This window comes from Schistocerca nitens, chromosome 5 (assembly GCF_023898315.1).
Source record: "Schistocerca nitens isolate TAMUIC-IGC-003100 chromosome 5, iqSchNite1.1, whole genome shotgun sequence".
Taxonomy (NCBI): domain Eukaryota; kingdom Metazoa; phylum Arthropoda; class Insecta; order Orthoptera; family Acrididae; genus Schistocerca; species Schistocerca nitens.
The window spans coordinates 216,856,683-216,871,985 of record NC_064618.1 but is presented as its reverse complement, the minus strand read 5'-3'; the positions used below and the strand labels follow the sequence as shown (position 1 = coordinate 216,871,985).

Here is a 15,303-nt window from a genome sequence, read left to right as displayed (position 1 = left end):
ATAAACTGTGGGTAGATGTCAGTGTGACCAATGCTCTCCTTTACGAAGGCCCCTGCGGCGCTGATGTACGACGCCGTCTTCGTGCTGGTGGAGGCGTTCAACCGGCTGCTGCGCAAGAAGCCAGACGTCTTCCGGGCCAACTTCCGTCGCGGCCAGGTCTTCAACAACGGCAGCCGCGGCATCGAGTGCAACACTAGCAAGGGCTGGGTCACGCCCTGGGAGCACGGCGACAAGATCCTGCGCATCCTCAGGAAGGTACGTGGCGCGCAGCCACCAGCTACGCGGTGGTCCTTCATACCTAACCTAAAGAGCGGAGTTCTCGCTAAAAGCCCACTGTTTCTTCTACTCGTAGATCTGGTCAGCGACGTGCCGAAGTCATAGAGGCGACAGAGGAAACACTAACTGAGTAACAAGCAGTAAAGTGTGACACCGGAACTGGAAGACACGTTCCTGTTTTACTGCATGCTGCAGTCTTTATGCCACGATTATTCTCCATGTAGCGAGGGACGTTATCAATGTCCTGTAAATTCCAGCTATATGCTCTTGACCTCCCAGTTAATCATTCAACTGAATTCGTTACCGTCTTATGGACAGAGAACCTGGTGCTACTGAGTACACCACACAATCGCAACTGGCTCATATATGCAGAAAGCCGCAGTTATTTCTTACGTCCAAAGACGAGCAGCTGTTACCTATTTTCGAAGTCTCCTGAACGTCTACTTCACGCAAGATAATCAGGACTACATACTTTCATGCCTTACCCCGTTACAGAGGGTGTCAGAATGTTGACTTCGGCAATGTGTGCTCCATATCTCTCATCTATTTAAAACGTTTGGTCATGGGTTCCCGGAAGGCTGGAACTCCACCACTCGCCAGCCACTACTTTGGGTGAACTCGGGCGTAAACTAGTAGTTAATACCCGTCACGGTAAATATCATTCTACACTGCGCATCAATATTAAAGGATCACTATTTTTCGGAACCTTATAGTTGTCACCCATTACACGCTTCCTGTCAAACCCAAATTCTATACCTGTCTTGCGCAAGTAGCCTCCCTTCCATTAGCCCCTTTGCTCGTAGCATTCGTAAATTGCTGCAGGAATTCGAAAGATGAGGTGCATCTGCAGTGAAAGTATCTACAGTCGTCATGTAGGTACGTGTTGTATGTCCTGTGCAAAGGTGCCCCAGCTCCCAAGTACGAACCCACTGTCCTCAGTTGTGTATATTCTGTCGGACATGTCCAACAGAACACATGCAACTTCTGGTACAGGAGCCGTAAAAAAACTCTGTTACGTGAAATCAGGAATTCCGTCGCCCACAGGTATTGAAATAAATCAATGGTGAAGTTTGAATATTTGTGATAGACTGGGACTCGAGTCCAGATGCTCCAGCACATCACTAGAACAGTTCTCTTAAACGGCTAAGCCATTTGGATACCCTTCCAGTCCAACCCAAAGTCTGAACCAGTCACACAAAAGTAAAGCCCACTTCCACTAGACCCTCTGCTTATGGCATTCGTAAAGTCCTAAAGAAATTGGAAGATGTGATACACCCACAATGAAAGTACCTCGAGCTATCCAGCCACATTTATGTATATAGATATGTGGTGGGTGTCCCCTCTCTCCAGCTACTATCACCCCCACCCTCAGTGCTGTGTGTAGAACTATACTACGTGAAATCACGACCTAAGTCAACTACAGTTACTGAAATATAGCAGTGGTGAAGGTTGAAAATTCGTGCCACTGGTTGGACAGCAGCCGTAAAGGAACTATACTACGAGAAATCACGAATTCAGTTGCATTTAGGTATTGAACTAAATCAGTGGTGAGAATTGATCATCTGTGCCAGACCTGGATACTCCGCCCCACGTGTAGACCCGTTTCCTTAGTCGGCTCAACACTCGGACAAGCTCCCTGTCGAACCCAAATTCTTGAAATGTAACGCACATGTAGCGCCCGTTTCCACTAAGCTCTCTGCTCATAGCATTTGCCAAGTCCTGCAGGAGTGCGGAAAATATCGTGTATCCACACTGAAAGTACCTCCAACACAGACACAGACACACACACACACACACACACACACACACACACACACACACACACACACACACACACACACACACACACACATATATATATATATATATATATATATATATATATATATATATATATATATATATGTGTGTGTGTGTGTGTGTGTCTGTGTTGGAGGTACTTTCAGTGTGGATACACGATATATATATATATATATATATATATATATATATATATATATATATATATATATATATTCGAATATGTCCTCAGTTCCGGTTACAATAGCACCGTCCTCAGTGGTTCGTGTCCTGTCGAACATGTCCGACAGAACACACACCTCCGATTGTACAGCTGAAGGCATAAACATAAATCAGTGGTGAAGGCCGAAAATTTGTGTCCAAGTGGGAACTGAAACCGGGTGCTAAACCACTCTTGAACGGTTACCATAACTGCCTCCACCCGCCAAAAGTGACATTTACCAACTAAAAAGCTATGCGCAGCAGTGGTCAATGCCGTAATTTTTAAGTGTCTTTGTTTTCCCACGAAATAACTGAGTAAAATACGTTATCCAGTCAGCCGGCTTTCCACCTACGCTTCTTTCAAAAATTGTGGCCGGAAACCTACATCACTATTTCTCCTTTTTAGGACACAAATGCGCAGTCTTCTCGCACTCTTCAGAAAGATGGCTCCAACAAACTTCCTATTCTCAACCTCACCTTAAAGAGTGCCCGATTAGCCCATTTCTTGCATGTTGTGTAAGAATTTGTGGAACAATCGCTCATCCCAGTAGCGCTCACGTCAGGTGGACGCAAAATGCCTTCACCCTGCAGCGATAACGCACAGGAAACAAAGGTGGTTCGTTGGAATTCTTTGCGTCTGCGTGGAAGATAAAATCAGTTCAAACATTTTCCTCGATCAACCTGCCTTCCTAGAGCTTACCTCACTGTGCACAATATCAAATGCAGAACGTTTTTATAACTATACCAGAACAGTAATGGTTTTCAGCTTAGCTTTACCAGATGATGTTACCTCTCCCGTTGTCTGCGGGGACTCAAACGTCTGCCTGTGTCCACAGCGAGTCTCACATTCAAGTTCACTTTACGGACTGCGGACTGTGTTGCTTCGGTTAAAGTGTTAGATACATTTCTGTTAATAATATCTATATGTACAACTATATGATTACTGTGTAATACACACTTGCTTGGCAAAGGAAAAATGCAATCACTTTCAGTCTCTTTATCGTTCCACTTTCGAACAGCACAGAAAAAAATAAACATCAATATCTTTCTGTTAGAAATCTTATGCTGTATATCACGATATTTCTTCCTGCGTAGTCGGTAGTGAACGAAATGTTTTGCCTTCAGAAGAGAAAGTTCATAACCCTATTTTCGTGAAAATATCTTATCACAACGAAAAATTCTTTTTGTTAATGATTTTCATTTCCATTCGCTTATCATAACCATGACGGTTTGTCCGCTATTTCGTGATAATATAACACAAACTAGCCTTGCATGGAATTTATCCATGTCCTCCGTCAATTTATCTTGTTAGTAACTCACACAGCGCAGCAAACTTAAAAAAAAAGAATTAGATTTTTCACTCTGCAGCGGAGTTAGCGCTGGTATGAAACTTCCTGGAAAATTCAGAATGTGTGCCGGACCGAGAATCGATCTCTTTGCCTTCGACTTTTTTTTAAAGGATAGTGGACTGGTGGATGCTCAGGGAACAAAGTGGAGAGGGGTCGAAACCGTCTGAGGTACACATATACGACTCAAGGCTGGTCCTCACAGCTTTACTTCAGCCAGTATCTCGTCTCCTACCTTCCAAGCTCTCCTACGAAACTTGCAGAACTAGCACTCCTGGAAGAAAGGATATTGCGGAGTAAAGGATCTAGAAAATCTGGAAAGGGAAATGGAAAGGTTCAGTCTGTGTGTAGTTGGATCAGTGCAGTGAAATGGAAAGAAGACAAGGATTTATGGTTAGAGGATTATAACACAATATCAACAAAAGCAGCAAATGGTATAACGGTAGCAGGATTCTTTATGAATTAGGTTATATTGCAGAGATAGCTGCTATGAACAGTTAAGTGGTAGATACACTCCTGGAAATTGAAATAAGAACACCGTGAATTCATTGTCCCAGGAAGGGGAAACTTTATTGACACATTCCTGGGGTCAGATACATCACATGATCACACTGACAGAACCACAGGCACATAGACACAGGCAACAGAGCATGCACAATGTCGGCACTAGTACAGTGTATATCCACCTTTCGCAGCAATGCAGGCTGCTATTCTCCCATGGAGACGATCGTAGAGATGCTGGATGTAGTCCTGTGGAACGGCTTGCCATGCCATTTCCACCTGGCGCCTCAGTTGGACCAGCGTTCGTGCTGGACGTGCAGACCGCGTGAGACGACGCTTCATCCAGTCCCAAACATGCTCAATGGGGGACAGATCCGGAGATCTTGCTGGCCAGGGTAGTTGCCTTACACCTTCTAGAGCACGTTGGGTGGCACGGGATACATGCGGACGTGCATTGTCCTGTTGGAACAGCAAGTTCCCTTGCCGGTCTAGGAATGGTAGAACGATGGGTTCGATGACGGTTTGGATGTACCGTGCACTATTCAGTGTCCCCTCGACGATCACCAGTGGTGTACGGCCAGTGTAGGAGATCGCTCCCCACACCATGATGCCGGGTGTTGGCCCTGTGTGCCTCGGTCGTATGCAGTCCTGATTGTGGCGCTCACCTGCACGGCGCCAAACACGCATACGACCATCATTGGCACCAAGGCAGAAGCGACTCTCATCGCTGAAGACGACACGTCTCCATTCGTCCCTCCATTCACGCCTGTCGCGACACCACTGGAGGCGGGCTGCACGATGTTGGGGCGTGAGCGGAAGACGGCCTAACGGCGTGCGGGACCGTAGCCCAGCTTCATGGAGACGGTTGCGAATGGTCCTCGCCGATACCCCAGGAGCAACAGTGTCCCTAATTTGCTGGGAAGTGGCGGTGCGGTCCCCTACGGCACTGCGTAGGATCCTACGGTCTTGGCGTGCATCCGTGCGTCGCTGCGGTCCGGTCCCAGGTCGACGGGCACGTGCACCTTCCGCCGACCACTGGCGACAACATCGATGTACTGTGGAGACCTCACGCCCCACGTGTTGAGCAATTCGGCGGTACGTCCACCCGGCCTCCCGCATGCCCACTACACGCCCTCGCTCAAAGTCCGTCAACTGCACATACGGTTCACGTCCACGCTGTCGCGGCATGCTACCAGTGTTAAAGACTGCGATGGAGCTCCGTATGCCACGGCAAACTGGCTGACACTGACGGCGGCGGTGCACAAATGCTGCGCAGCTAGCGCCATTCGACGGCCAACACCGCGGTTCCTGGTGTGTCCGCTGTGCCGTGCGTGTGATCATTGCTTGTACAGCCCTCTCGCAGTGTCCGGAGCAAGTATGGTGGGTCTGACACACCGGTGTGAATGTGTTCTTTTTTCCATTTCCAGGAGTGTATATTCTAATCAGCATCGACAGCAGAACACCACCAATAAACGTACCTCGCAAGAATGTGAAGAGAAACTGAATGTGTGTGAGGGTGTTGAACAGGGAGTATGTAATGGGATAAAATAATGTTATAATTATGGTTGACTGGAATGCGGTAGCAGGTGAAGGAACAAAAGACCGATTTAGGAAAAATCTTGGCTCAGTAGCACGAATGAGAGAGGAGAAAGACTGATTTCTGCAACAGGTTTAAGTCAGTAATAGCGAAAATACTGTTAAAGTCACTAGAGGAGGACGGATATTTGTAAAAGATAGTGAGAAACGGAATGAGTCTGGCAGAAATTTCGAAATCAGGTATAGCATTCTACGCTTTATCCAGGGGCAGATACAGATTGATCGCAATTTAGCAACGATGAAGAATAGCAGGAAATTTAAGAGAATGGTACGGAAGAATCAGTGTGGAAAGAAGTGGGATATTGAAATAATGAAGAAATTTTGTGTGTGAGGACAAGGACTCGTCTGACGACATGATAGAAGAAGAAATGAGAGTCTATATGGAGGACATGGCAGATCTAGTATTAGCGTAGTACAACAACACAGCGTGGGAAAATGTGCGATCATATAAGGCAGAAGTGACCGCTTTATAATTTAGAAACCTATGCGGGCGATGGAAACCAAAAAACTATTCTTGTTGGTACGTACGAGGGTTATTCGGAAAGTAAGGAGCGATCGGTCGCGAAGTGGAAACCACAGTGACAATCCGATAAAGTTTTGCACAGGTGTGTTGGGCAGTGTCCTTAGTATGACCGTCGATCGCATTACGTCGTTCTTTTTAGTTCTGAGCACACAGGGAGCACATAAAGCTACCTGGAACAATAGCGTCTCCCACCAAGTACGAGGGCCAGGTGAGAAATTTAGCCTGAAGCTATGCAGCTAACATTACATAACTGTCGTACCTTCTCATCTTCAAGACAATTCTCAGCGGCATTCTGCAGGGGCAATGAAGATGCTCCTGCATCGTTTTCAGTTGGAAATGTTTAATTACCCACAATACAGCCCGTAATTGTCTCCCTTTGAGTTACATCTCCGATCACATGAACCGCCGACTATGAAGACAACATTTTTGGCACAGACAACGAGCTGCAGGCCAGCATAGAGAATTTGCGGAAGCACTGGCGGCTGCCTTCTATAGAGAGGGTACTGGAAAGTTGGTACAACGCTACGACAAACGTCTAAGTCGGATCGGCGACTATGGAGATAAGCAGGTGGAAGTTGTAGCTAACTGTTGCAAATAAAGCAGTTTTGATTTTCACTGTGGTTTCCATTTCGCGACCTATCGTTCCGTACTTTCCGAATAGCCCTCAGACTTTCAGAAAAATCACCTGTGCAATCCCGAATAAGGGCAAATAAGCGGTAGAATTATTTCAAAATCAGTTTCCCAGCTGACGCACCTTAGTTTGTGTCAAGAACTGCAGAACGGAAATAAAATGAGGTTCTCGTTAGATATCGATTAGTTCGCTTTAGAAAAGGTAAAGACCCAAGAGATGGAGTCCTGACGTTGCGCTTGATAATGGGTTGAAGACTGAAGAAAAAACGGGATATGTTCATAGGATTGGTGGTCCTAGAAGAAGCGTAGTGCTATGTAAAATGGTGGAGGATGCTCGAAATTCTGATAAACGGAAGTACTACGGGAAGAAGTGTAATATACGATACGCACAGAAACAAGAGAGAAAAATAAGAATGAAAGACTAATTACGAGAGAAGTGCTCGGAATGATTAAGACTGGTGCAAGACAAGTATGTAACCTCTCGTCCCTAATGTACAATTTGTTCAAAGAAGAAGTATAGTAAGGACTAAGACTTAACCGAAGGCAAGCGGAAGAAATGAGAAGAAGCTAAATTTAAATTAGCGATTAATCTGACATCAAAAATGGTTTCCAGGAACCAGGGAACTATAAGCAATTCTGCTTCTTTTAAAGCAAAATAACTCTTGGCGGACGAAGCAAAGACATAAAAGGCAGACTAGCACGAGAAACGAGAGCATTTACCGCACAAAGAAGTCTTTTAGTATTAAACATAGGCCTTAATTTGAGAATTTTTTAAGAATGTACGTTTGTATGGCAGTGAACCTTAGGGATATCTCGAAATGTATAGTACTGAAGCTCTTGAGATGTGATAACACAGAAAGGTACTGAAAATTAGGTGGGCTCATGTGACAACAATGAACGAGGAGGTCCTTCGCGGAATCGGTGAAAAAGTAAGTTATGGAAGACACTAAAAACGAGAAGGGACCGGATGATAGGACATGTTTCATGACGGCAGAGAACAACGTGCGTTGTACCAGAGGGAGCTGTAGAATATATATATATATATATATATATATATATATACTGAGGCCTGTGCTCCCACACAGTTTTGCAGTTTTGCCCTCTTTGGTATTCTCTAGTGACTTGGACGTTTCTTATCAGTATAGAAATCTTTGGATACTCCCATAGGTCAGTGGCCATCATGTCTCACTGATATTCGGGGTACTGCGAGCGGTTATTCCTTTGATGGAGAAGGAGAACGGATTGAATTCAGCTTTTTGATCCCAGTTGAGAGATACTCGAGTCAGAAGTACCGGCACTATGGTCTGGGAAGCTGTCGGCGACCGTGAGAGCTATGTGCTGAGCCTACGACCCGGAAAATTCTTGAGAATGACGGACGGTACTGAATGGCTCTTTCCCGTGAGTAGATACAGATTTACCTTTAGCTGCTAACGCTTCAGCGTCCTTCAATGATAAGGTAGCTCAGTCTCTTTGTCTTCTTTACTGGAAGAAAAATTATGAAACATATTTCACAAATTTTCAAGACCGTGCAGCATGACCATCTCATGCTCCGATTAACTTTGATGTTGCTTTCATCGTCTTCTTCACGTAATCAATGGTGATCCTTCTAGTTAGTTCGTAGAAAAGTGGAAGACTTATGCTCGCATCCTGATATGCTTGTTTTAATATACATTCTTCGCCTCTGACGGCGAGATCAGAGGTCAAAGTGGCACCAGAAATGGTCATTTGAATGAAAAATAAAAATAAAGAGTAGCTGATGACTTGCAGTGTATCCAGTAGTTTCTGGGAGAAGCATTTTTAAATGATGATCATCATAATGGGACGTATTACTGTTGTTTCAGATTTTTTCATGCAATAGTGCGGGTGTGTTCGAACAGCTAACACGAACGCGATCGGACAGAATTGTTTGATTCAGCTTATATTTTGACTAGTAGCCTCCCCATCACTCTCAAGACTCTACATGTGAAACATGAAATAGTTTTGAACTGATTCTCTCGAACACGAGGCTACTGCCTTAACTATTGCGTTACTACATTCGATTTGTCAAAGCAGTTAAATGCAAACACTTTCCATAAGTCTTTCGTATCTGACCCAATCTGCTTCTGACGTCTTTCTAGCTATGGCTTCTCTGCTTCTTTCTAGCTACAAGAATTCTTCCAACGCTTAGCTCCTCCACAACCATGTCTTTCATAGTTTTGATGTTGATATTCATGCCCACACTGCATCACCTTGGTCTTTATTCTGAATATCCTCTATCACTCCTTTTCTTTTGAATTACTATTTCTATTCTTTCATCTGTAGGACACACAACCATCACCACCTTTAAGCCATATTCTTTATCAAGTCTCGTGTCTATTCTCTATCACAGATCATTTAATTTTACATACAGTCAGAAGATCCTTGTTTTAATTATCCTTAGCGCTGCTACGTATTGCTCTTGATCTTTGAATCCTATACCAAAATTTTCTTTTATCTCCATCATATCGTTTTCAACGTGAAGGTACATATTGCATCTGAAGTGCTTGTCCACCTGATGAGATTAATTACGCAAGTAATGACACGAACCTAAAATTAAGATATACACTACATGATCAGTAGTGTCCGGACACCTACTTGTGGGCATTAATATGGTGTCTGTCAGGCGCGCTTTATGACGACTTGTCATATCCAAATTCAATGAGGTGTCCGAAAACCTGAAGAGAAATGGGATCCCATTCTTCCTCAAAGGCCGAAACCAGCAAAACTGGACGCTGGGGCTCCAGCCGTTAACGTTTTAAATGATCGATATCGGTTCAATATGAACCATCACTTAATAATATGCGACGTATCACATAAATTTTCTGATAGTTGGACGGATTACTCACGTAACCGATACATTGAGATCTGAGAATGGTTCATGTTGAATCGTATTCGGTCATTTAATAAAATCAAATTACATAATAAATCTGTCTGAAAACCACTGATAGCGGATATGTTCTTCAAGTCAATATTTGCATAGTTCTAACTCATCAAAAAGATTTTCCATCTGGGTGAGGTCGGGATTCTGGACATATCACACTGCATCAATAATGTTACTGTGCAAAATCCGATCTCTCAGGTACCAGTTTATGACATGGTGATGCAAACAATCATCTTCCCCGTACTCTTCCTCTGCTGTACGCAGTAGACTTTTTTTTTTTTTTTGAGTCGTCAGTGTTTTGACCGGTTTGATGCGGTCCGCCATGACTCCTGAGCCAACCTATTCACCTCAGAGTCACCCTTGCAACCTACGTCCTCAATTATTTGTTGGATGTATTGCAATCTCTATCTTCCTCTGCTGTTTTTACCCTCTACAGCTCCGTCTAGTACCATAGTAGTCTGTCCCTGATTTCGTAACAGATGTCCTGTCATCCAGTTTCTTCTCCTTGTCAGTGTTTTCCACATATCCCTTTCCTCTCCGATTGTGCACAGAAGCTCATTATTGCTCATCGTAACAGTCCACCTAATTTCCAAAATTCGTCTGTAGCACCTCATCTAAAATGCTTCGATTCTCTTCTGTTCCCGTTTTCCCACAGTCCATGTTTCACTGCGTTACAGTACTGTGCACCAAACGTATCTTCTCCAAACCTGCTTCCTCAAATGAAGGTCTATATCTGATACTAGTAGGCTTCTCTTGGTCAGGAATGCCCTTTTTGCCAGTGCTAGTCTGTTTTTGATGGCTTCCATTGGGTATCGTTCTGCCGAGGTAGTAGAACTACGTAACTACACCTACTTCGTGACCATCAATCCTGATGTTGAGTTGCATGCTGTTCTCATTTCTGGTTCTTCTCATTACTTTTGTCTTATTTGGATTTACTCTCAATTAGACTGTTAATTCTATTCAACAAATCATTTAATTTTTCTTCACTTTCACTCAGGATAGCAATGTCATCAGCGAATCGTATCATTAATATCCTTTCACCTTGGATTTGAATTCCGCCCCTCAACCTTTCTTTTATTTCCATCTGTGCTTCATTGATATGTAGATTGAACAGAAGGGGCGAAAGACTATATCCCTGTCTTAGCCCTTAATGTTCCTTCTTGCCTCTTATACACATTGTAAATTACCCGTCTCTCCCTGTAGCTTACCCCTGTTTTTCTCAGAATTTCGAACATTTTGCACCATTTTACACAGTCCAATGCTTTTTCCAGGCCGAAAAATCCCATTAAGGTGTCTCGGTTCTTTTTTAGTGTTGCTTCCATTATAAACCGCATCGTCATAATTGCTTCTTTGGTGCCTTTACCTATCCTAGAGCCAAACTGATCGTCATCTAACACATCTCCAATTTTGTTTTCCATTCTTCTGTGTATTATTTTTGTCAGCAACTTTGATGCGTGAGCTGTTAAGCTAATTGTTCGATATCTTTCGCACTTGCCGGCTCTTTACATCTTCGGAATTCTGTGAATGATATTTTTCCGGAAGTCAGATGGTACGTCGTAGATTGATACATTCTACACACAAACGTAAATAGTCGTTTTGTCGTCACTTCCCCGAATGATTTTAGAAATTGAGATGGAATATTATCTATCACTCCTGATTTACTTGATCTTAAGTCCTCCTGTCCTCTCTTACCTTCTGATTCTAATAGTGGATCGCCTATCTCTTCTAAATCGACTTCTCTTTCTTCTTCTATTACATCAGAGAACTCTTCCCCCATGGAGACCTTCACTGTATTCTTTCCACCTATCACATTTTTCATGCAGCTAATTCGTCTCAGCTTTCCTCCACTTCCTATTTTTTCATTCCTCGTCGACTTTTCTTTCTGTATTCCCGAATTTCCCTGAACATTTTTGGACTTCCTTCTTTCATCGTGCAACTGAGGAATGTCCTCTGTTGTTCATGATTTCTTCGCAGTTACCTTCTTTCTACCTACGTTACTCTTTCCGACTTCTATGATTGTCCTTTATAGTGACGTCCAGTCCACTTCCTGAGCTATTTTTTATTGCTGTAGCAATAGCCTTAGAGAACTTCAAGAGTATCTCGTCATTCCTTAGTACTTCTGTATCCCACTTCTTTTAGTATTGATTCCTCCTGACTAATCCTGTCACTGAACAGTAACACATTCTCTGCCCTACCTTTCGATCCTACTCCTGTTATAGAATTTTCTGCTGCTGTTGATATTACCCTATACTCATCTGACAAGAAGACAAGAAATCCTTGTCTTCTTTCCATTTCACTTCACTGACCCCTATTATATCTAGACTAAGGATTGCATTTCTCTTTTCGGATTTTCTAGCTTCCGTACCCTGTTCAAGCTTCTTTCATTCCATCCCCCCCCCCTCCCCGCCCCCGACTTGGTTACTCCGTCTTTTTCTCATGTTCATTTGCCCCTTAGCAGTCCCCTCCCAGATATATGGGGACTATTCCGGAATATTTTGCCAATGGAAATACCATCATGGCATTTTTTCAATTATCGGCGGCATGTCTGTGGATGCACTTTATGTGTCTTTGATTTCCGTTGCCTTCTGCATCCTCATGCTGTTAATCATTGCTGATTGTTGCTCCTTTAGGTGCATTTTTGCACCCCGAGAACCACAGAGTGCCCCGATTCTCTGTGTTCTTCTCCGCCCTCTTTGAGAATGCCGTTGGCAGAATGAGGATGACTTCTTATGCCCGAAATCATCGGCCGTGAATGCTGATTATTAATCGAAATTTTAAGCAGTGGCGGGTTTCGAAAAGAGGACCGAGGACGTTTTGATTTCAGATCAAAGACACTACCCCCTTTTTTTCGTTTTGTCCGATATAGTTCGTTGCATTTGGTCTGGGCGGACGTCACAAGACATCCGTTCAAGTTGATTCCTTGACTCAGTTTCTGTATTACAGAGAGAACGCAGCCCTCTGACCCAACACGGCCCCTAGAGCACGTGTGCGTTCTCAGTACACGGTGCTGTAATATACACAGAGATGACAAAAGTCGTGGGATGCCTCTTAATATCATCTCGCACGTCCTATTTGCTTCATATCGACTCAAAAATTCGTTGGCAGACCTTACAGAAAGTGAGCAATGCTGCATCTATAGCCGTCGATTACTGCAAAAGTGTTGTCGATGCATGAAGTTATGCACGAACTGACCTCTTGTGTATTTTCGGTGGGATTCATGTTGGACGATTCTGATGGCCAAATCATTCACTAATTGTTACGAATGTCTTCAAATAATCGTGATCCATTGTGGCCCCGTGACATGGTGCACTGTCATCCTTAAAAATTCCAACGTAGTGTGGGAACAGTAGGTCCATGAGTGGCTGCAAAGAGTCTCCGAGTAGTCGAAGGTAGCCATTTCCAGTCGCATGATTGGTTTGGTTTGGCTGGAATACCCAGTACATTACATGTAAACACAGCCGGCACCCTTATGGAGTCACCATCGGCTTGCCCAGTGCTTTGTTGACAAGGTCTGCGCCACGCTCGATCTCCACCATCAGCTTCTACCAACTGATCATCTGACCAGGCCATGGCGTATGAGGTGCTGCTCGACTATTATACAGCTTTCTCTATTTCCCCAAGGACAGTCATTGTGTTGGCTACACTACTGGACATTAAAATTACTACACCACGAAGATGACGTGCTACAGACGCGAAATTTAACCGACAGGAAGAAGATGCTGTGATATGCAAGTGATTAGCTTATCAGAGCATTCACACTAGATTGGCGCCGGTGGCGACACCTACGATATGCTGACATGAGGAACGTTTTCAACCGATTTCTCATACACAAACAGCAGTTGACAGGCGTTGCCTGGTGAAACGTTGTTGTGATGCTTCGTGTAAGGAAGAGAAATGCGTGCCATCAGGTTTCCGACTTTGATAAAGGTCAGATTGTAGCCTATCGCGATTGCGGTTTATCGTATCGCGACATTGCAGCTCGCGTTGGTCGAGATCCAATGACTGTTACCAGAATATGGAATCGGTGGGTTCAGGAGGGAAATACGTGCTAGATCCCAACGGCCCCGTATCACTAGCAGTCGAGATGACATTCATTTTATCCGCATGGCTGTAACGGATCGTGCAGCCACCTCTCGATCCCTGAGTCAACAGATGGGGACGTTTGCAAGACAACAACCATCTGCACGAACAGTTCGACGACGTTTGCAGCAGCATGGAGTATCAGCTCGTAGACCATGGCTGCGGTTACTCTTGACGCTGCATCACAGACAGGAGCGCCTGCGATGGTGTACTCAACGACGAACCTGGGTGCACAAATGCAAAACGTCATTTTTTCGGATGAATCCTGGTTCTGTTTGCGGCATCATGATGGTCGCATCCGTGTTTGGCGACGCTGCGGTGAACGCACATTGGAAGCGTGTACACGTCATCGTCATACCGGCGTATCACCCGGCGTGATGGTATGCGGTGCCACTGGTTTCACGTCTCGGTCACCTCTTGTTCGCATTGACAGCACTTTGAAAAGTGGACGTTACATTTCAGATGTGTTACGACCCGTGGCTCTACCCTTCATTCGATCCCTGCGTATCCCTACATTTCAGCAGGATAATGCACGACCGCACTTTGCAGGTCCTGTACAGGCCTTTCTGGATACAGAAAATCTTCGACTGCTGCCTTGGCCAACATTCTCCAGATCTCTCACCAATTGAAAACGTCGAGTCAATGGTGGCCAAGCAACTGACTCGTCACAATACGCCAGTCACTACTCTTGATGAACTGTGGTCTCGCGTTGAAGCTGCATGGTTAGCTTTACCTGTACACGCCATCCAAGCTTTGTTTGACTCAATGCCCATGCGTATCAAGGCCGTTATTACGGCCAGAGGTGGTTGTTCTGGGTACTGATTTCTCAGGATATGTGCACCCAAATTGCGTGAAAATGTAATCACATGTCAGTTCTAGTATATTTGCCCAATGAATACCCGTTTATCATCTGAATTTCTCCTTGGTGTAGCAATTTTAATGGCCTGTAATGTAGATAACTGTTAGCACTCTGGAGCTCTCAAGTGATGGCTTCTACAGATTTCATGCTAGTTTTTACAACCACCCTTGGTAATGCTCGACAGTTCCCGTTCTTCAGTAGATGACGTCTACCGGGTCTTCGTTTAGTTGTCGTGGTTCCTTAGGTTTCCGCTTCACAATCACATCACCGGCAGTTGACTTGGTCAGATTTGTAAGGGTTGAAAATCCCTGAGTGATTTGTTGCACTGTTGATATCCAATTACTACTCCACGTTCAATGTAAGTGAGCTCTTCTGGGCAACCCATTCTGTTTTCACTGCTTCTCCAGTGACTTCCATACCCGAGTCCGCTTCTCGTGACATTGAGTCGTCAATTCCGCATTAAATACAGGTGTCTAAGTACTTGTGGTCAAAGGCAGGAACGTGGAGGCGGAAGTGTCCTTGTGACTGAATCGAAGACCGTGTATCTGGTAGTGAGCAGTCTCATAGCTATTCAAGGAACCCACTCCAATAA

At 44.5% G+C, this 15,303-nt stretch overlaps 1 protein-coding gene across 1 annotated transcript in view; it reads left to right on the top strand.

Moving 5' to 3' along the window:
• Positions 1 to 15,303, top strand: part of LOC126259554 (glutamate receptor 1-like) — a 545,373-nt gene that overhangs the window by 438,862 nt on the left and 91,208 nt on the right. Inside the window, exon 8 of the mRNA XM_049956439.1 lies at positions 49 to 255. Within this exon, the coding sequence (XP_049812396.1) occupies positions 49 to 255 (207 nt within the window). The remainder of the gene's footprint in view (positions 1 to 48; positions 256 to 15,303) is intronic.